Source organism: Hyperolius riggenbachi, chromosome 7 (genome assembly GCF_040937935.1).
Source record: "Hyperolius riggenbachi isolate aHypRig1 chromosome 7, aHypRig1.pri, whole genome shotgun sequence".
In the NCBI taxonomy this organism is placed as follows: domain Eukaryota; kingdom Metazoa; phylum Chordata; class Amphibia; order Anura; family Hyperoliidae; genus Hyperolius; species Hyperolius riggenbachi.
In genome coordinates, this window is record NC_090652.1 from 94,405,060 (window position 1) to 94,426,606 (window position 21,547).

The following is a 21,547-nucleotide window of genomic DNA, read 5'->3' on the forward strand; positions in this document are numbered from 1 at the left end:
GAGGTGGAAGACTGGAAAAAAGATGGTGATACAAGACAACACAGGTGAGTCCGAGATAAATAGTGTGCATTTCAGTGTTTTGTTTCAGGAAAGTCGACAGAAGATGAGGCGGAAGACTGGAAAAAGGAGAATGTGATGGAAGATAGCACAGGTGATTCCGAGATTAATAAATTGTGCATTTCAGTGTTTCGTTTCAGGAAAGGTGCCACAAGATGAAGCGGAAGACTGGAAAAAGAAGACGGTGATAGAAAACAGCACAAGGGAGTCCGAGATAAATAAGGTGTGCATTTCACTGTTTCGTTTCAGGAAAGGTGACTGAAGATGAGGCGGAAGACTGGAAAAAAGAAAATGGTGAGAGAAGACAGCACAGGTGAGTCTGAGATAAATAGTATGCATTTCAGTGTTTCATTTCAGGAGAGGCAACAGAAGATGAGATGGAAGACTGGAAAAAAGATGGTGATACAAGACAACACAGGTGAGTCCGAGATAAATAGTGTGCATTTCAGTGTTTCGTTTCAGGAAAGGCGACAGAAGATGAGGCGGAAGACTGGAAAAAAGGAGACTGTGATGGAAGACAGCACAGGTGAGTCCGAAATAAATAAAGTGTGCATTTCAGTGTTTCATTTCAGGAGAGGCAACAGAAGATGAGATGGAAGACTGGAAAAATATGGTGATAAAAGACAACACAGGTGAGTCCGAGATAAATAGTGTGCATTTCAGTTTTTTGTTTCAGGAAAGGCGACAGAAGATAAGGCGGAAGACTGGAAAACAGAAGACGGTGATAAAAGACAGCACAGGTGAGTCAGAGATAAATAAAGTGTGCATTTCAGTGTCTCATTTCAGGAAAGGTGACAGAAGATGAGGCGGAAAACTGGAAAAAAGAAGACTGTGATAGAAGACAGCACAGGTGAGTCTGACATAAATAGTGTGCATTTCAGTGTTTCGTTTCAGGACAGGCGACAGAAGATTAAGGCAGAAGAATGGAAAAAAAAAGACGGTGATAGAAAACAGCACAGGTAAGTCCGAGATAGAAAAGGTGTGCGTTTCAGTGTTATGTTTTAGGAAAGGTGACAGAAGATGAGGCGGAATACTGGTAATAAGAAGACGGTGATAGAAGACAGCACAGGTGAGTCCGAGATAAATAAAGTGTGCATTTCTGTGTTTCGTCTCAGGAAAGGTGACAGAAGATGTGGCGAAAGACTGGTAAAAAGAAGACGGTGATAGTAGACAGCACAGGTGCGTCACAGATTAATAAAGTGTGCATTTCAGTGTTTCGTTTCAGGAATGGCGACAGAAGATGAGGCGGAAGACTGGAAAAAAGAAGACGGTGATAGAAGACAGCACAGGTGAGTCAGAGATTAATAAAGTGTGCATTTCAGTGTTTCGTTTCAGGAAAGGTGACAGAAGATGAGGCGGAGGACCGGAAAAAAGAAGACGGTGATAGAATACAGCACAGGTGAGTCCGAGATAAATAAAGTGTGCATTTCAGTGTTTGTTTCAGGAAAGGTGACAGAAGATGAGGCGGAAAACTTGAAAAAAGAAGACGGTGATAGAAGACAGCACAGGTGAGTCAGAGATTAATAAAGTGTGCATTTCAGTGTTTTGTTTCAGGAAAGGTGACAGAAGATGAGGCGGAAGACTGGAAAAAAGAAGACGGTGATAGAAGGCAGCACAGGTGAGTCAGAGATAAATAAGGTGTGCATTTCAGTGTTTCGTTTCAGGAAAGGTGACCAAAGATGAGGCGGAAGACTGGAAAAAAGAAAATGGTGATAGAAGACAGCACAGGTGAGTCTGAGATAAATAGTGTGCATTTCAGTGTTTCATTTCAGGAGAGGCAACAGAAGATAAGATGGAGGACTGGAAAAAAGATGGTGATATAAGACAACACAGGTCAGTCCGAGATAAATAGTGTGCATTTCAATGTTTTGTTTCAGGAAAGGCGACAAAAGGTGAGGCAGAAGACTGGAAAAAAGAAGACGGTGATAGAAAACAGCACAGGTGAGTCCGAGATAAATAAGGTGGGCATTTCAGTGTTTCGTTTCAGGAAAGGTGACCAAAGATGAGACGGAAGACTGGAAAAAAGAAAATGGTGATAGAAGACAGCACAGGTGAGTCTGAGATAAATAGTGTGCATTTCAGTGTTTCATTTCAGGAGAGGCAACAGAAGATGAGATGGAGGACTGGAAAATGGATGGTGATACAAGACAACACAGGTGAGTCCGAGATAGATAGTGTGCATTTCAGTGGTTTGTTTCAGGAAAGGCGACAGAAGATGAGGCAGAAGAGTGGAAAAAACAAGACGGTGATAGAAGAGAGCACAGGTGAGTCAGAGATTAATAAAGTGTGCATTTAAGTGTTTTGTTTCAGGAAAGGTGACAGAGGATGAGGCGGAAGACTGGAAAAAAGAAGACAGTGATGGAAGACAGCACTGGTGAGTCCGAGATAAATAAAGTGTGCATTTCAGTGTTTCGTTTCAGGAAAGGTGACAGAAGATGAGGCGGAAAACTTGAAAAAAGAAGACGGTGATAGAAGACAGCACAGGTGAGTCCGAGATAAATAAAGTGTGCATTTCAGTTTTTCGTTTCAGGAAAGGTGACAGAAGATGAGGCGGAAGACTGGAAAAAAGAAGACGGTGATAGAAGGCAGCACAGGTGAGTCAGAGATAAATAAGGTGTGCATTTCAGTGTTTCGTTTCCGGAAAGGTGACCAAAGATGAGGCGGAAGACTGGACAAAAGAAAATGGTGATAGAAGACAGCACAGGTGAGTCTGAGATAAATAGTGTGCATTTCAGTGTTTCATTTCAGGAGAGGCAACAGAAGATGAGATGGAGGACTAGAAAAAAGATGGTGATACAAGACAACACAGGTGAGTCCGAGATAAATAGTGTGCATTTCAATGTTTCGTTTCAGGAAAGGCGACAGAAGGTGAGGCGGAAGACTGGAAAACAGAAGACGGTGATAAAAGACAGCACAGGTGAGTCAGAGATAAATAAAGTGTGCATTTCAGTGTCTCATTTCAGGAAAGGTGACAGAAGATGAGGCGGAAAACTGGAAAAAAGAAGACTGTGATAGAAGACAGCACAGGTGAGTCTGACATAAATAGTGTGCATTTCAGTGTTTCATTTCAGGAGAGGCAACAGAAGATGAGATGGAGGACTGGAAAAAAGATGGTGATACAAGACAGCACAGGTGAGTCCGAGATAAATAGTGTGCATTTCAGTGTTTCGTTTCAGGACAGGCGACAGAAGATTAAGGCAGAAGAATGGAAAAAAAAAGACGGTGATAGAAAACAGCACAGGTAAGTCCGAGATAGAAAAGGTGTGCGTTTCAGTGTTATGTTTTAGGAAAGGTGACAGAAGATGAGGCGGAATACTGGTAATAAGAAGACGGTGATAGAAGACAGCACAGGTGAGTCCGAGATAAATAAAGTGTGCATTTCTGTGTTTCGTCTCAGGAAAGGTGACAGATGATGTGGCGAAAGACTGGTAAAAAGAAGACGGTGATAGTAGACAGCACAGGTGAGTCACAGATTAATAAAGTGTGCATTTCAGTGTTTCGTTTCAGGAATGGCGACAGAAGATGAGGCGGAAGACTGGAAAAAAGAAGACGGTGATAGAAGACAGCACAGGTGAGTCAGAGATTAATAAAGTGTGCATTTCAGTGTTTCGTTTCAGGAAAGGTGACAGAAGATGAGGCGGAGGACCGGAAAAAAGAAGACGGTGATAGAATACAGCACAGGTGAGTCCGAGATAAATAAAGTGTGCATTTCAGTGTTTGTTTCAGGAAAGGTGACAGAAGATGAGGCGGAAAACTTGAAAAAAGAAGACGGTGATAGAAGACAGCACAGGTGAGTCAGAGATTAATAAAGTGTGCATTTCAGTGTTTTGTTTCAGGAAAGGTGACAGAAGATGAGGCGGAAGACTGGAAAAAAGAAGACGGTGATAGAAGGCAGCACAGGTGAGTCAGAGATAAATAAGGTGTGCATTTCAGTGTTTCGTTTCAGGAAAGGTGACCAAAGATGAGGCGGAAGACTGGAAAAAAGAAAATGGTGATAGAAGACAGCACAGGTGAGTCTGAGATAAATAGTGTGCATTTCAGTGTTTCATTTCAGGAGAGGCAACAGAAGATAAGATGGAGGACTGGAAAAAAGATGGTGATATAAGACAACACAGGTCAGTCCGAGATAAATAGTGTGCATTTCAATGTTTTGTTTCAGGAAAGGCAACAAAAGGTGAGGCAGAAGACTGGAAAAAAGAAGACGGTGATAGAAAACAGCACAGGTGAGTCCGAGATAAATAAGGTGGGCATTTCAGTGTTTCGTTTCAGGAAAGGTGACCAAAGATGAGACGGAAGACTGGAAAAAAGAAAATGGTGATAGAAGACAGCACAGGTGAGTCTGAGATAAATAGTGTGCATTTCAGTGTTTCATTTCAGGAGAGGCAACAGAAGATGAGATGGAGGACTGGAAAATGGATGGTGATACAAGACAACACAGGTGAGTCCGAGATAAATAGTGTGCATTTCAGTGGTTTGTTTCAGGAAAGGCGACAGAAGATGAGGCAGAAGACTGGAAAAAACAAGACGGTGATAGAAGAGAGCACAGGTGAGTCAGAGATTAATAAAGTGTGCATTTCAGTGTTTTGTTTCAGGAAAGGTGACAGAGGATGAGGCGGAAGACTGGAAAAAAGAAGACAGTGATGGAAGACAGCACAGGTGAGTCCGAGATAAATAAAGTGTGCATTTCAGTGTTTCGTTTCAGGAAAGGTGACAGAAGATGAGGCGGAAAACTTGAAAAAAGAAGACGGTGATAGAAGACAGCACAGGTGAGTCCGAGATAAATAAAGTGTGCATTTCAGTTTTTCGTTTCAGGAAAGGTGACAGAAGATGAGGCGGAAGACTGGAAAAAAGAAGACGGTGATAGAAGGCAGCACAGGTGAGTCAGAGATAAATAAGGTGTGCATTTCAGTGTTTCGTTTCCGGAAAGGTGACCAAAGATGAGGCGGAAGACTGGACAAAAGAAAATGGTGATAGAAGACAGCACAGGTGAGTCTGAGATAAATAGTGTGCATTTCAGTGTTTCATTTCAGGAGAGGCAACAGAAGATGAGATGGAGGACTAGAAAAAAGATGGTGATACAAGACAACACAGGTGAGTCCGAGATAAATAGTGTGCATTTCGAAGTTTCGTTTCAGGAAAGGCGACAGAAGGTGAGGCGGAAGACTGGAAAAAAGAAGACGGTGATAGAAGACAGCACAGGTGAGTCCGAGATAAATAAAGTGTGCATTTCAGTGTTTCGTTACAGGAAAGGTGACAGAAGATGAGGCGGAAGACTGGAAAAAAGAAGACGGTGATAGAAGACAGCACAGGTGAGTCAGAGATAAATAAAGTGTGCATTTCAGTGTTTCGTTTCAGCAAAAGTGTCAGAAGATGAGGCGGAAGACTGGAAAAAAGAAGACGGTGATAGAAATCAGCATAGGTGAGCTTGAGATAAATAAAGTGTGCATTTCAGTGTTTCATTTCAGGAAAGGTGACAGAAGATGAGGCGGAAGACTGGAAAAAAGAAGACGGTGATAGAAGACAGCACAGGTGAGTCAGAGATAAATAAAGTGTGCATTTCAGTGTTTCGTTTCAGGAAAGGTGCCAGAAGATGAGGTGGAAGATTGGAAAAAATAAGACAGTGATAGAAGACAGCACAGGTGAGTCCGAGATAAACAAAGTGTGCATTTCAGTGTTTCGTTTTAGCAAAGGTGACAGAAGATGAGGCGGAAGACTGGAAAAAAAAAATGGTGAGAGAAGACAGCACAGGTGAGTCCGAGATAAATAAGGTGTGCATTTCAGTGTTTCGTTTCAGGAAAGGTGACCGAAGATGAGGCGCAAGACTGTAAAAAAGAAAATGGTGAGAGAAGACAGCACAGGTGAGTCTGAGATAAATAGTATGCATTTCAGTGTTTCATTTCAGGAGAGGCAACAGAAGATGAGATGGAAGACTGGAAAAAAGATGGTGATACAAGACAACACAGGTGAGTCCGAGATAAATAGTGTGCATTTTAGTTTTTTGTTTCAGGAAAGGTGACAGAAGATGAGGCAGAAGACTGGAAAAAAGAAGACGGTGAAAGAAGACAGCACAGGTGAGTCCGAGATAAATAAAGTGTGCATTTCAGTGTCTCATTTCAGGAAAGGTGACAGAAGATGAGGCGGAAAACTGGAAAAAAGTAGACTGTGATAGAAGACAGCACACGTGAGACCGAGATAAATGAAGTGTGCATTTCAGTGTTTCGTTTCAGAAAGGTGACAGAAGATAAGGCGGAAGACTGGAAAAAAGAAGACGGTGATAGAAGACAGCACAGGTGAGTCCGGGATAAATAAAGTGTGCATTTCAGTGTTTCGTTTCAGGAAAGGTGCCAGAAGATGTGACGCAAGACTGGAAAAAAAAAGACGGTGATAGAAGACAGCACAGGTGAGTCAGAGGTAAATAAAGTGTGCATTTCAGTGTTTTGTTTCAGGACAGGTGACAGAAGATGAGGCGGAAAACTGGAAAAAAGAAGGCGGTGATAGAAGACAGCACAGGTGAGTCCGAGATAAATAAAGTGTGCATTTCAGTGTTTCGTTTCAGGAAAGGTGACAGAAGATGAGGCGGAAGACTGGAAAAAAGAAGACGGTGATAGAAGGCAGCACAGGTGAGTCAGAGATAAATAAGGTGTGCATTTCAGTGTTTCGTTTCAGGAAAGGTGACCAAAGATGAGGCGGGAGACTGGAAAAAAGAAAATGGTGATAGAAGACAGCACAGGTGAGTCTGAGATAAATAGTATGCATTTCAGTGTTTCATTTCAGGAGAGGCAACAGAAGATGAGATGGTAGACTGGAAAAAAGATGGTGATACAAGACAACACAGGTGAGTCCGAGATAAATAGTGTGCATTTCAGTGTTTTGTTTCAGGAAAGGCGACAGAAGATGAGGCGGAAGACTGGAAAAAAGAAGACTGTGATGGAAGACAGCACAGGTGAGTCCGAGATAAATAAAATGTGCATTTCAGTGTTTCGTTTCAGGAAAGGTGACAGAAGATGAGGAGGAAAACTGGAAAAAAGAAGACTGTGATAGAAGACAGCACAAGTGAGTCCGAGATAAATAAAGTGTGCATTTAAGTGTTTCGTTTCAGGAAAGGTGACAGAAGATGAGGCGGAAGACTGGAAAAAAGAAGACGGTGATAGAAGACTGCACAGGTGAGTCCGAGATAAATAAAGTGTGCATTTCAGTGTTTCATTTCAGGAAAGGTGACAGAAGATGAGGCGGAGGACTGGAAAAAAGAAGACAGTGATAGAAGACAGCACAAGTGAGTCAGAGATAAATAAAGTGTGCATTTCAGTGTTTCGTTTCAGCAAAGGTGACAGAAGATGAGGTGGAAGACTGGAAAAAAGAAGACAGTGATAGAAGACAGCACAGGTGAGTCCGAGATAAACAAAGTGTGCATTTCAGTGTTTCGTTTCAGGAAAGTAAACCAAAGATGAGGCGGAAGACTGGAAAAAAGAAGAAGGTGATAGAAGACAGCACAGGTGAGTCAGAGATAAATAAGGTATGCATTTCAGTGTTTCGTTTCAGGAAAGGTGCCACAAGATGAGGCGGAAGACTGGAAAAAAGAAGACGGTGATAGAAAACAGCACAAGTGAGTCCGAGATAAATAAGGTGTGCATTTCACTGTTTCGTTTCAGGAAAGGTGACTGAAGATGAGGCGGAAGACTGGAAAAAAGAAAATGGTGAGAGAAGACAGCACAGGTGAGTCTGAGATAAATAGTATGCATTTCAGTGTTTCATTTCAGGAGAGGCAACAGAAGATGAGATGGAAGACTGGAAAAAAGATGGTGATACAAGACAACACAGGTGAGTCCGAGATAAATAGTGTGCATTTCAGTGTTTCGTTTCAGGAAAGGCGACAGAAGATGAGGCAGAAGACTGGAAAAAAGGAGACTGTGATGGAAGACAGCACAGGTGAGTCCGAGATAAATAAAGTGTGCATTTCAGTGTTTCATTTCAGGAGAGGCAACAGAAGATGAGATGGAAGACTGGAAAAATATGGTGATAAAAGACAACACAGGTGAGTCCGAGATAAATAGTGTGCATTTCAGTTTTTTGTTTCAGGAAAGGCGACAGAAGATAAGGCGGAAGACTGGAAAACAGAAGACGATGATAAAAGACAGCACAGGTGAGTCAGAGATAAATAAAGTGTGCATTTCAGTGTCTCATTTCAGGAAAGGTGAGAGAAGATGAGGCGGAAAACTGGAAAAAAGAAGACTGTGATAGAAGACAGCACAGGTGAGTCTGACATAAATAGTGTGCATTTCAGTGTTTCATTTCAGGAGAGGCAACAGAAGATGAGATGGAGGACTGGAAAAAAGATGGTGATACAAGACAGCACAGGTGAGTCCGAGATAAATAGTGTGCATTTCAGTGTTTCGTTTCAGGACAGGCGACAGAAGATTAAGGCAGAAGAATGGAAAAAAAAAGACGGTGATAGAAAACAGCACAGGTAAGTCCGAGATAGAAAAGGTGTGCGTTTCAGTGTTATGTTTTAGGAAAGGTGACAGAAGATGAGGCGGAATACTGGTAATAAGAAGACGGTGATAGAAGACAGCACAGGTGAGTCCGAGATAAATAAAGTGTGCATTTCTGTGTTTCGTCTCAGGAAAGGTGACAGATGATGTGGCGAAAGACTGGTAAAAAGAAGACGGTGATAGTAGACAGCACAGGTGAGTCACAGATTAATAAAGTGTGCATTTCAGTGTTTCGTTTCAGGAATGGCGACAGAAGATGAGGCGGAAGACTGGAAAAAAGAAGACGGTGATAGAAGACAGCACAGGTGAGTCAGAGATTAATAAAGTGTGCATTTCAGTGTTTCGTTTCAGGAAAGGTGACAGAAGATGAGGCGGAGGACCGGAAAAAAGAAGACGGTGATAGAATACAGCACAGGTGAGTCCGAGATAAATAAAGTGTGCATTTCAGTGTTTGTTTCAGGAAAGGTGACAGAAGATGAGGCGGAAAACTTGAAAAAAGAAGACGGTGATAGAAGACAGCACAGGTGAGTCAGAGATTAATAAAGTGTGCATTTCAGTGTTTTGTTTCAGGAAAGGTGACAGAAGATGAGGCGGAAGACTGGAAAAAAGAAGACGGTGATAGAAGGCAGCACAGGTGAGTCAGAGATAAATAAGGTGTGCATTTCAGTGTTTCGTTTCAGGAAAGGTGACCAAAGATGAGGCGGAAGACTGGAAAAAAGAAAATGGTGATAGAAGACAGCACAGGTGAGTCTGAGATAAATAGTGTGCATTTCAGTGTTTCATTTCAGGAGAGGCAACAGAAGATAAGATGGAGGACTGGAAAAAAGATGGTGATATAAGACAACACAGGTCAGTCCGAGATAAATAGTGTGCATTTCAATGTTTTGTTTCAGGAAAGGCAACAAAAGGTGAGGCAGAAGACTGGAAAAAAGAAGACGGTGATAGAAAACAGCACAGGTGAGTCCGAGATAAATAAGGTGGGCATTTCAGTGTTTCGTTTCAGGAAAGGTGACCAAAGATGAGACGGAAGACTGGAAAAAAGAAAATGGTGATAGAAGACAGCACAGGTGAGTCTGAGATAAATAGTGTGCATTTCAGTGTTTCATTTCAGGAGAGGCAACAGAAGATGAGATGGAGGACTGGAAAATGGATGGTGATACAAGACAACACAGGTGAGTCCGAGATAAATAGTGTGCATTTCAGTGGTTTGTTTCAGGAAAGGCGACAGAAGATGAGGCAGAAGACTGGAAAAAACAAGACGGTGATAGAAGAGAGCACAGGTGAGTCAGAGATTAATAAAGTGTGCATTTCAGTGTTTTGTTTCAGGAAAGGTGACAGAGGATGAGGCGGAAGACTGGAAAAAAGAAGACAGTGATGGAAGACAGCACAGGTGAGTCCGAGATAAATAAAGTGTGCATTTCAGTGTTTCGTTTCAGGAAAGGTGACAGAAGATGAGGCGGAAAACTTGAAAAAAGAAGACGGTGATAGAAGACAGCACAGGTGAGTCCGAGATAAATAAAGTGTGCATTTCAGTTTTTCGTTTCAGGAAAGGTGACAGAAGATGAGGCGGAAGACTGGAAAAAAGAAGACGGTGATAGAAGGCAGCACAGGTGAGTCAGAGATAAATAAGGTGTGCATTTCAGTGTTTCGTTTCCGGAAAGGTGACCAAAGATGAGGCGGAAGACTGGACAAAAGAAAATGGTGATAGAAGACAGCACAGGTGAGTCTGAGATAAATAGTGTGCATTTCAGTGTTTCATTTCAGGAGAGGCAACAGAAGATGAGATGGAGGACTAGAAAAAAGATGGTGATACAAGACAACACAGGTGAGTCCGAGATAAATAGTGTGCATTTCAATGTTTCGTTTCAGGAAAGGCGACAGAAGGTGAGGCGGAAGACTGGAAAAAAGAAGACGGTGATAGAAGACAGCACAGGTGAGTCCGAGATAAATAAAGTGTGCATTTCAGTGTTTCGTTACAGGAAAGGTGACAGAAGATGAGGCGGAAGACTGGAAAAAAGAAGACGGTGATAGAAGACAGCACAGGTGAGTCAGAGATAAATAAAGTGTGCATTTCAGTGTTTCGTTTCAGCAAAAGTGTCAGAAGATGAGGCGGAAGACTGGAAAAAAGAAGACGGTGATAGAAATCAGCATAGGTGAGCTTGAGATAAATAAAGTGTGCATTTCAGTGTTTCATTTCAGGAAAGGTGACAGAAGATGAGGCGGAAGACTGGAAAAAAGAAGACGGTGATAGAAGACAGCACAGGTGAGTCAGAGATAAATAAAGTGTGCATTTCAGTGTTTCGTTTCAGGAAAGGTGCCAGAAGATGAGGTGGAAGATTGGAAAAAATAAGACAGTGATAGAAGACAGCACAGGTGAGTCCGAGATAAACAAAGTGTGCATTTCAGTGTTTCGTTTTAGCAAAGGTGACAGAAGATGAGGCGGAAGACTGGAAAAAAAAAATGGTGAGAGAAGACAGCACAGGTGAGTCCGAGATAAATAAGGTGTGCATTTCAGTGTTTCGTTTCAGGAAAGGTGACCGAAGATGAGGCGCAAGACTGTAAAAAAGAAAATGGTGAGAGAAGACAGCACAGGTGAGTCTGAGATAAATAGTATGCATTTCAGTGTTTCATTTCAGGAGAGGCAACAGAAGATGAGATGGAAGACTGGAAAAAAGATGGTGATACAAGACAACACAGGTGAGTCCGAGATAAATAGTGTGCATTTTAGTTTTTTGTTTCAGGAAAGGTGACAGAAGATGAGGCAGAAGACTGGAAAAAAGAAGACGGTGAAAGAAGACAGCACAGGTGAGTCCGAGATAAATAAAGTGTGCATTTCAGTGTCTCATTTCAGGAAAGGTGACAGAAGATGAGGCGGAAAACTGGAAAAAAAGTAGACTGTGATAGAAGACAGCACAAGTGAGACCGAGATAAATGAAGTGTGCATTTCAGTGTTTCGTTTCAGAAAGGTGACAGAAGATAAGGCGGAAGACTGGAAAAAAGAAGACGGTGATAGAAGACAGCACAGGTGAGTCCGGGATAAATAAAGTGTGCATTTCAGTGTTTCGTTTCAGGAAAGGTGCCAGAAGATGTGACGCAAGACTGGAAAAAAAAAGACGGTGATAGAAGACAGCACAGGTGAGTCAGAGGTAAATAAAGTGTGCATTTCAGTGTTTTGTTTCAGGACAGGTGACAGAAGATGAGGCGGAAAACTGGAAAAAAGAAGGCGGTGATAGAAGACAGCACAGGTGAGTCCGAGATAAATAAAGTGTGCATTTCAGTGTTTCGTTTCAGGAAAGGTGACAGAAGATGAGGCGGAAGACTGGAAAAAAGAAGACGGTGATAGAAGGCAGCACAGGTGAGTCAGAGATAAATAAGGTGTGCATTTCAGTGTTTCGTTTCAGGAAAGGTGACCAAAGATGAGGCGGGAGACTGGAAAAAAGAAAATGGTGATAGAAGACAGCACAGGTGAGTCTGAGATAAATAGTATGCATTTCAGTGTTTCATTTCAGGAGAGGCAACAGAAGATGAGATGGTAGACTGGAAAAAAGATGGTGATACAAGACAACACAGGTGAGTCCGAGATAAATAGTGTGCATTTCAGTGTTTTGTTTCAGGAAAGGCGACAGAAGATGAGGCGGAAGACTGGAAAAAAGAAGACTGTGATGGAAGACAGCACAGGTGAGTCCGAGATAAATAAAATGTGCATTTCAGTGTTTCGTTTCAGGAAAGGTGACAGAAGATGAGGAGGAAAACTGGAAAAAAGAAGACTGTGATAGAAGACAGCACAAGTGAGTCCGAGATAAATAAAGTGTGCATTTAAGTGTTTCGTTTCAGGAAAGGTGACAGAAGATGAGGCGGAAGACTGGAAAAAAGAAGACGGTGATAGAAGACTGCACAGGTGAGTCCGAGATAAATAAAGTGTGCATTTCAGTGTTTCATTTCAGGAAAGGTGACAGAAGATGAGGCGGAGGACTGGAAAAAAGAAGACAGTGATAGAAGACAGCACAAGTGAGTCAGAGATAAATAAAGTGTGCATTTCAGTGTTTCGTTTCAGCAAAGGTGACAGAAGATGAGGTGGAAGACTGGAAAAAAGAAGACAGTGATAGAAGACAGCACAGGTGAGTCCGAGATAAACAAAGTGTGCATTTCAGTGTTTCGTTTCAGGAAAGTAAACCAAAGATGAGGCGGAAGACTGGAAAAAAGAAGAAGGTGATAGAAGACAGCACAGGTGAGTCAGAGATAAATAAGGTATGCATTTCAGTGTTTCGTTTCAGGAAAGGTGCCACAAGATGAGGCGGAAGACTGGAAAAAAGAAGACAGTGATAGAAAACAGCACAAGTGAGTCTGAGATAAATAAGGTGTGCATTTCACTGTTTCGTTTCAGGAAAGGTGACTGAAGATGAGGCGGAAGACTGGAAAAAAGAAAATGGTGAGAGAAGACAGCACAGGTGAGTCTGAGATAAATAGTATGCATTTCAGTGTTTCATTTCAGGAGAGGCAACAGAAGATGAGATGGAAGACTGGAAAAAAGATGGTGATACAAGACAACACAGGTGAGTCCGAGATAAATAGTGTGCATTTCAGTGTTTCGTTTCAGGAAAGGCGACAGAAGATGAGGCAGAAGACTGGAAAAAAGGAGACTGTGATGGAAGACAGCACAGGTGAGTCCGAGATAAATAAAGTGTGCATTTCAGTGTTTCATTTCAGGAGAGGCAACAGAAGATGAGATGGAAGACTGGAAAAATATGGTGATAAAAGACAACACAGGTGAGTCCGAGATAAATAGTGTGCATTTCAGTTTTTTGTTTCAGGAAAGGCGACAGAAGATAAGGCGGAAGACTGGAAAACAGAAGACGGTGATAAAAGACAGCACAGGTGAGTCAGAGATAAATAAAGTGTGCATTTCAGTGTCTCATTTCAGGAAAGGTGAGAGAAGATGAGGCGGAAAACTGGAAAAAAGAAGACTGTGATAGAAGACAGCACAGGTGAGTCTGACATAAATAGTGTGCATTTCAGTGTTTCATTTCAGGAGAGGCAACAGAAGATGAGATGGAGGACTGGAAAAAAGATGGTGATACAAGACAGCACAGGTGAGTCCGAGATAAATAGTGTGCATTTCAGTGTTTCGTTTCAGGACAGGCGACAGAAGATTAAGGCAGAAGAATGGAAAAAAAAAGACGGTGATAGAAAACAGCACAGGTAAGTCCGAGATAGAAAAGGTGTGCGTTTCAGTGTTACGTTTTAGGAAAGGTGACAGAAGATGAGGCGGAATACTGGTAATAAGAAGACGGTGATAGAAGACAGCACAGGTGAGTCCGAGATAAATAAAGTGTGCATTTCTGTGTTTCGTCTCAGGAAAGGTGACAGAAGATGTGTCGAAAGACTGGAAAAAAGAAGACGGTGATAGTAGACAGCACAGGTGAGTCACAGATTAATAAAGTGTGCATTTCAGTGTTTCGTTTCAGGAATGGCGACAGAAGATGAGGCGGAAGACTGGAAAAAAGAAGACGGTGATAGAAGACAGCACAGGTGAGTCAGAGATTATTAAAGTGTGCATTTCAGTGTTTCGTTTCAGGAAAGGCGACAGAAGATGAGGCGGAAGACTGGAAAAAAGAAGACGGTGATAGAAGACAGCACAGGTGAGTCAGAGATTAATAAAGTGTGCATTTAAGTGTTTCGTTTCAGGAAAGGTGACAGAAGATGAGGCGGAGGACCGGAAAAAAGAAGACGGTGATAGAAGACAGCACAGGTGAGTCAGAAATAAATAAAGTGTGCATTTCAGTGTTTGTTTCAGGAAAGGTGACAGAAGATGTGGCGGAAAACTTGAAAAAAGAAGACGGTGATAGAAGACAGCACAGGTGAGTCAGAGATTAATAAAGTGTGCATTTCAGTGTTTCGTTTCAGGAAAGGTGACAGAAGATGAGGCGGAAGACTGGAAAAAAGAAGACGGTGATAGAAGGCAGCACAGGTGAGTCAGAGATAAATAAGGTGTGCATTTCAGTGTTTCGTTTCAGGAAAGGTGACCAAAGATAAGGCGGAGGACCGGAAAAAAGAAGACGGTGATAGAAGATAGCACAGGTGAGTCAGAAATAAATAAAGTGTGCATTTCAGTGTTTGTTTCAGGAAAAGCGACAGAAGATGAGGCGGAAAACTTGAAAAAAGAAGACGGTGATAGAAGACAGCACAGGTGAGTCAGAGATTAATAAAGTGTGCATTTCAGTGTTTCGTTTCAGGAAAGGTGACAGAAGATGAGGCGGAAGACTGGAAAAAAGAAGACGGTGATAGAAGACAGCACAGGTGAGTCTGAGATAAATAGTGTGCATTTCAGTGTTTCATTTCAGGAGAGGCAACAGAAGATGAGATGGAGGACTGGAAAAAAGATGTTGATATTAGACAACACAGGTCAGTCCGAGATAAATAGTGTGCATTTCAATGTTTCGTTTCAGGAAAGGCGATAAAAGGTGAGGCAGAGGACTGGAAAAAAGAAGACGGTGATAGAAAACAGCACAGGTGAGTCCGAGATAAATAAGGTGGGCATTTCAGTGTTTCGTTTCAGGAAAGGTGACCAAAGATGAGACAGAAGACTGGAAAAAAGAAAATGGTGATAGAAGACAGCACAGGTGAGTCTGAGATAAATAGTGTGCATTTCAGTGTTTCATTTCAGGAGAGGCAACAGAAGATGAGATAGAGGACTGGAAAATGGATGGTGATACAAGACAACACAGGTGAGTCCGAGATAAATAGTGTGCATTTCAGTGGTTTGTTTCAGGAATGGCGACAGAAGATGAGGCAGAAGACTGGAAAAAAGAAGACGGTGATAGAAAACAGCACAGGTGAGTCCGAGATAGATAAGGTGTGCATTTCAGTGTTACGTTTCAGGAAAGGTGACAGAAGATGAGGCGGAATACCGGTAATAAGACGACGGTGATAGAAGACAGCACAGGTGAGTCCGAGATAAATAAAGTGTGCATTTCTGTGTTTCGTCTCAGGAAAGGTGACAGAAGATGTGGTGGAAAACTGGAAAAAAGAAGACGGTGGTAGAAGACAGCACAAGTGAGTCCGAGATATATAAAGTGTGCATTTCAGTTTTTAGTTTCAGGAAAGGTGACAGAAGATGAGGCGGAAGACTGGAAAAAACAAGACGTGAATAGAAGAGAGCACAGGTGAGTCAGAGATTAATAAAGTGTGCATTTCAGTGTTTTGTTTCAGGAAAGGTGACAGAAGATGAGGCGGAAGACTGGAAAAAAGAAGACGGTGATGGAAGACAGCACAGGTGAGTCCGAGATAAATAAAGTGTGCATTTCAGTGTTTCGTTTCAGGAAAGGTGACAGAAGATGAGGCGGAAAACTTGAAAAAAGAAGACGGTGATAGAAGACAGCACAGGTGAGTCTGAGATAAATAGTGTGCATTTCAGTGTTTCATTTCAGGAGAGGCAACAGAAGATGAGATGGAGGACTAGAAAAAAGATGGTGATACAAGACAACACAGGTGAGTCCGAGATAAATAGTGTGCATTTCAATGTTTCGTTTCAGGAAAGGCGACAGAAGGTGAGGCGGAAGACTGGAAAAAAGAAGACGGTGATAGAAGACAGCACAGGTGAGTCCGAGATAAATAAAGTGTGCATTTCAGTGTTTCGTTTCAGGAAAGGTGACAGAAGATGAGGCGGAAGACTGGAAAAAAGAAGACGGTGATAGAAGACAGCACAGGTGAGTCAGAGATAAATAAAGTTTTCATTTCAGTGTTTCGTTTCAGCAAAGGTGACAGAAGATGAGGCGTAAGACTGGAAAAAAGAAAATGGTGAGAGAAGACAGCACAGGTGAGTCCGAGATAAATAAGGTGTGCATTTCAGTGTTTCGTTTCAGGAAAGGTGACCGAAGATGAGACGCAAGACTATAAAAAAGAAAATGGTGAGAGAAGACAGCACAGGTGAGTCTGAGATAAATAGTATGCATTTCAGTGTTTCATTTCAGGAGAGGCAACAGAAGATGAGGCAGAAGACTGGAAAAAAGAAGACGGTGATAGAAGACAGCACAGGTGAGTCCGAGATAAATAAAGTGTGCATTTCAGTGTCTCATTTCAGGAAAGGTGACAGAAGATGAGGCGGAAAACTGGAAAAAAGTAGACTGTGATAGAAGACTGCACAAGTGAGACCGAGATAAATAAAGTGTGCATTTCAGTGTTTCGTTTCAGGAAAGGTGACAGAAGATAAGGCGGAAGACTGGAAAAAAGAAGACGGTGATAGAAGACAGCACAGGTGAGTCTGAGATTAATAAAGTGTGCATTTCAGTGTTTCGTTTCAGGAAAGGTGCCAGAAGATGTGACGCAAGACTGGAAAAAAAAAGACGGTGATAGAAGACAGCACAGGTGAGTCAGAGATAAATAAAGTGTGCATTTCAGTGTTTTGTTTCAGGAAAGGTGACAGAAGATGAGGCGGAATACTGGTAATAGGAAAACGGTGATAGAAGACAGCACAGGTGAGTCCGAGATAAATAAAGTGTGCAATTCTGTGTTTCGTCTCGGGAAAGGTGACAGAAGATGTGGCGGAAGACTGGAAAAAAGAAGAAGGTGATAGAAGACAGCACAGGTGAGTCACAGATTAATAAAGTGTGCATTTCAGTGTTTCGTTTCAGGAATGGCGACAGAAGATGAGTCGGAAGACTGGAAAAAAGAAGACGGTGATAGAAGACAGCACAGGTGAGTCAGAGATTAATAAGGTGTGCATTTCAGTGTTTCGTTTCAGGAAAGGCAACAGAAGATGAGGTGGAAGACTGGAAAAAAGAAGACGGTGATGGAAGACAGCACAGGTGAGTCCGAGATAAATAAAGGTTGCATCTCAGTGTTTCATTTCAGGAAGGTTGACAGAAGATGAGGCGGAAAACTGGGAAAAAAAAGACGGTGATAAAAGAAAGCACAGGTAAATCCTAGATAAATAAAGTGTGCATTTCAGTGTTTTGTATCAGGAAAGGCAACAGAAGATGAGGCAGAAGACTGGAAAAAAGAAGACGGTGATAGAAAACAGCACAGGTGAGTCCGAGATAGATAATGTGTGCATTTCAGTGTTACGTTTCAGGAAAGGTGACAGAGGATGAGGCGGAATACTGGTAATAAGAAGACGGTGATAGAAGACAGCACAGGTGAGTCCGAGATAAATAAAGTGTGCATTTCTGTGTTTCGTCTCAGGAAAGGTGACAGGAGATGTGGCGGAAGACTGGAAAAAAGAAGACGGTGATAGAAGACAGCACAGGTGAGTCACAGATTAATAAAGTGTGCATTTCAGTGTTTCGTTTCAGGAATGGCGACAGAAGATGAGGCGGAAGACTGGAAAAAAGAAGACGGTGATAGAAGACAAGCCAGGTGAGTCAGAGATTAATAAAGTGTGCATTTCAGTGTTTCGTTTCAGGAAAGGCAACAGAAGATGAGGCGGAAGATTGGAAAAAAGAAGACGGTGATGGAAGACAGCACAGGTGAGTCCGAGATAAATAAAGTGTGCATTTCAGTGTTTCATTTCAGGAAAGTTGACAGAAGATGAGGCGGAAAACTGGGGAAAAAAAAGACGGTGATAGAAGAAAGCACAGGTAAGTCCTAGATAAATAAAGTGTGCATTTCAGTGTTTCGTTTTAGAAAAAGGCGACAGAAGATGAGGCGGAAAACTGGGGGGAAAAAGAAGACGGTGATAGAAGAAAGCACAGGTAAGTCCTAGATAAATAAAGTGTGCATTTCAGTGTTTTGTTTCAGGAAAGGTGACTGAAGATGAGGCGGAAGACTGGAAAAAAGAAAATGGTGATAGAAGACAGCACAGTTGAGTCCGAGATAAATAGTGTGCATCTCAGTGTTTCGTTTCAGGAAAGGCGACAAAGGATGAGGCGGAAGACTGGAAAAAAGAAGACTGTGATGGAAGACAGCACAGGTGAGTCCGAGATAAATAAAGTGTGCATTTCAGTGTCTCATTTCAGGAAAGGTGACAGAAGATGAGGCGGAAAACTGGAAAAAAGAAGACTGTGATAGAACACAGCACAAGTGAGTCTGAGATAAATAAAGTGTGCATTTCAGTGTTTCGTTTCAGGAAAGGTGACAGAAGATGAAGTGGAAGACTGCAAAAAAGAAGACGGTGATAAAAGACAGCACAGGTGAGTTCGAGATAAATAAAGGGTGCATTTCAGTGTTTTGTTTCTGGAAAAGTGCCAGAAAATGAGGCGGAAGACTAGAAAAAAGAAGATGGTGATAGAAGACAGCCCAGGTGAGTCCTAGATAAATAAAGTGTGCATTTCAGTGTTTCGTTTCAGGAAAGGTAACAGAAGATGAGACGGATGACTGGAAAAAAGAAGATGGTGATAGAAGACAGCACAGTTGAGTCCGAAATAAATAGTGTGCATTTCAGTGTTTCGTTTCAGGAGAAGCAACAGAAGATGAGGTGGAAGACTGGAAAAAAGAAGATGGTGATAGAAGACAGCACAGGTGAGTCCGAGATAAGTAAAGTGTGCATTTCAGTGTTTCGTTTCAGGAGAGGCGACAGAAGATGAGGCAGAAAACTGGAAAAAAGAAAATTGGTGATAGAAGACAGCACAGGTGCGTCTGAGATACATAAAGTGTGCATTTCAGTGTTTCGTTTCAGGAAAGGTGACAGAAGATGAGGTGGAACACTGGAAATAGAAGATGGTGATAGAAGACAGCACAGGTGAGTTCGAGGAAAATAAAGTGTGCCTTTCAGTGTTTCGTTTCAGCAAAGGTGACAGAAGATGAAGGGGAAGACGGGAAAAAAGAAGACGGTGATAGAAGACAGCACAGGTGAGTCAGAGATAAATAAAGGGTGCATTTCAGTGTTTCGTTTCAGGAAAGGTGACAGAAGATGAGGCGCAAGACTGGAAAATAAAGACAGTGATAGAAGACAGCACAGGTGAACCTGGGGCCCCGGGAACTCTCACCAGGGGGCACCAGCGTGCAGGATATTCCTTCTCATCTGCCCCCCTCCTAACTAAACTGCATGGGATACTACAATAAAATTAAAAACAATGGTGCATGAGCCAGCCTGGGGCCCCGGGAACTCTCACTGCCCGGGGCCCCAGAACCAGCATTTAACACCATATGTGAGCGCAGCCAAACCTTTGGAGCTGCCACTCCCAAGGCCTGTCTCCAACTGCTCTAAAACTTACCAAACACACAAATGGAGAAACTCACTCCAAAACAGTTCTCTGCTGCTTTATAAAGCCTGCAGGCTGCTTATAAGCCAATGAGAAGTGCACACATATGTTACACCTAGCTTGCAGTGATTAATCAAACAGAAGCTGAGCAAGTCAGCCGGTCGTTGGAGAGGGCTTCAGTTGCATATAGACAATGGCTATATGACCAGCAGGGGGCACCAGCATGCAGGATATTCCCTCTCATCTGCCCCCCTCCTAACTAAACTGCATGGGATACTACAATAAAATTAAAAACAATGGTGCATGAGCCAGCCTGGGGCCCCGGGAACTCTCACTGCCCAGGGCCCCAGAACCAGCATCTAACACCATATGTGAGTGCAGCCAAACCCTTGGAGCTGCCACCCCCAAGGCCTGTCTCCAACTGCTCTAAAACTTACCAAACACACAAATGGAGAAACTCACTCCCAAACAGTTCTCTGCTGCTTTATAAAGCCTGCAGGCTGCTTATAAACCAATGAGAAGTGCACACATATGTTACACCTAGCTTGCAGTGATTAATCAAACAGAAGCTGAGCAAGTCAGCCGGTCGTTGGAGAGGGCTTCAGTTGCATATAGACAATGGCTATATGACCAGCAGGGGGCACCAGCGTGCAGGATATTCCCTCTCATCTGCCCCCCTCCTAACTAAACTGCATGGGATACTACAATAAAATTAAAAACGGTGCATGAGCCAGCCTGGGGCCCCGGGAACTCTCACCTGTGCTGATAGAAGACAACACAGGTGAGTCCTAGATAAATAAAGTGTGCATTTCAGTGTTTCGTTTCAGGAAAGGTGACAGAAGATGAGGCAGAAAACTGGAAAAAAGAAGACGGTGATGGAAGACAGTACAGGTGAGTCCGAGATAAATAAAGTGTGCATTTCAGTGTTTTGTTTCAGGAAAGGTGACAGAAGATGAGGCAGAAGACTGGAAAAAAGAAGACGGTGATAGAAAACAGCACAGGTGAGTCCGAGATAAATAAGGTGTGCATTTCCGTGTTTCGATTCAGCAAAGGTGCCAGAAGATGAGGTGGAAGACTGGAAAAAAGAAGACAGTGATAGAAAACAGCACAGGTGAGTCAGAGATAAATAAAGTGTGCATTTCAGTGTTTCGTTTCAGGAAAGGTGACAGAAGATGAGGCGCAAGACTGGGGAAAAAAAGACGGTGATAGAAGACAGCACAGGTGAGTCAGAGATAAATAAAGTGTGCATTTCAGTGTTTCGCTTCAGGAAAGGTGACAGAAGATGTGGCGGAAGACTGGAAAAAAGAAGACGGTGATAGAAGACAGCACAGGTGAGTCCGAGACAAATAAGGTGTGCATTTCCGTGTTTCGATTCAGCAAAGGTGCCAGAAGATGAGGTGGAAGACTGGAAAAAAGAAGACAGTGATAGAAAACAGCACAGGTGAGTCAGAGATAAATAAAGTGTGCATTTCAGTGTTTCGTTTCAGGAGAAGCAACAGAAGATGAGGTGGAAGACTGGAAAAAAGAAGACGGTGATAGAAGACAGCACAGGTGAGTCCGAGCTAAATAAAGTGTGCATTTCAGTGTTTCGTTTCAGGAAAGGTGACAGAAGATGAGGCGCAAGACTGGAAAAAAAAAGACGGTGATAGAAGACAGCACAGGTGAGTCAGAGATAAATAAAGTGTGCATTTCAGTGGTTCGTTTCAGGAAAGGTGACAGAAGATGAGGCGGAAGACTGGAAAAAAGAAGACGGTGATAGAAGACAGCACAGGTGAGTCCTAGATAAATAAAGTGTGCATTTCAGTGTTTCGTTTCAGGAAAGGTGACAGAAGATGAGGCGGAAAACTGGAAAAAAGAAGACGG

The 21,547-nt window shown here is 42.6% G+C and overlaps 1 protein-coding gene across 1 annotated transcript in view; it reads left to right on the top strand.

Annotated features, from left to right (window-relative positions):
- The window catches only part of LOC137526083 (enolase-phosphatase E1-like), a 64,333-nt gene extending 61,898 nt beyond the window's left edge, over positions 1 to 2,435 (top strand). Inside the window, exons 73-79 of the mRNA XM_068247299.1 lie at positions 89 to 151; positions 198 to 280; positions 520 to 583; positions 630 to 689; positions 734 to 797; positions 952 to 1,016; positions 2,368 to 2,435. Coding sequence (XP_068103400.1) covers positions 89 to 151; positions 198 to 280; positions 520 to 583; positions 630 to 689; positions 734 to 797; positions 952 to 1,016; positions 2,368 to 2,435 — 467 coding nt within the window. The remainder of the gene's footprint in view (positions 1 to 88; positions 152 to 197; positions 281 to 519; positions 584 to 629; positions 690 to 733; positions 798 to 951; positions 1,017 to 2,367) is intronic.
- Positions 2,436 to 21,547: the final 19,112 nt, after the last annotated feature.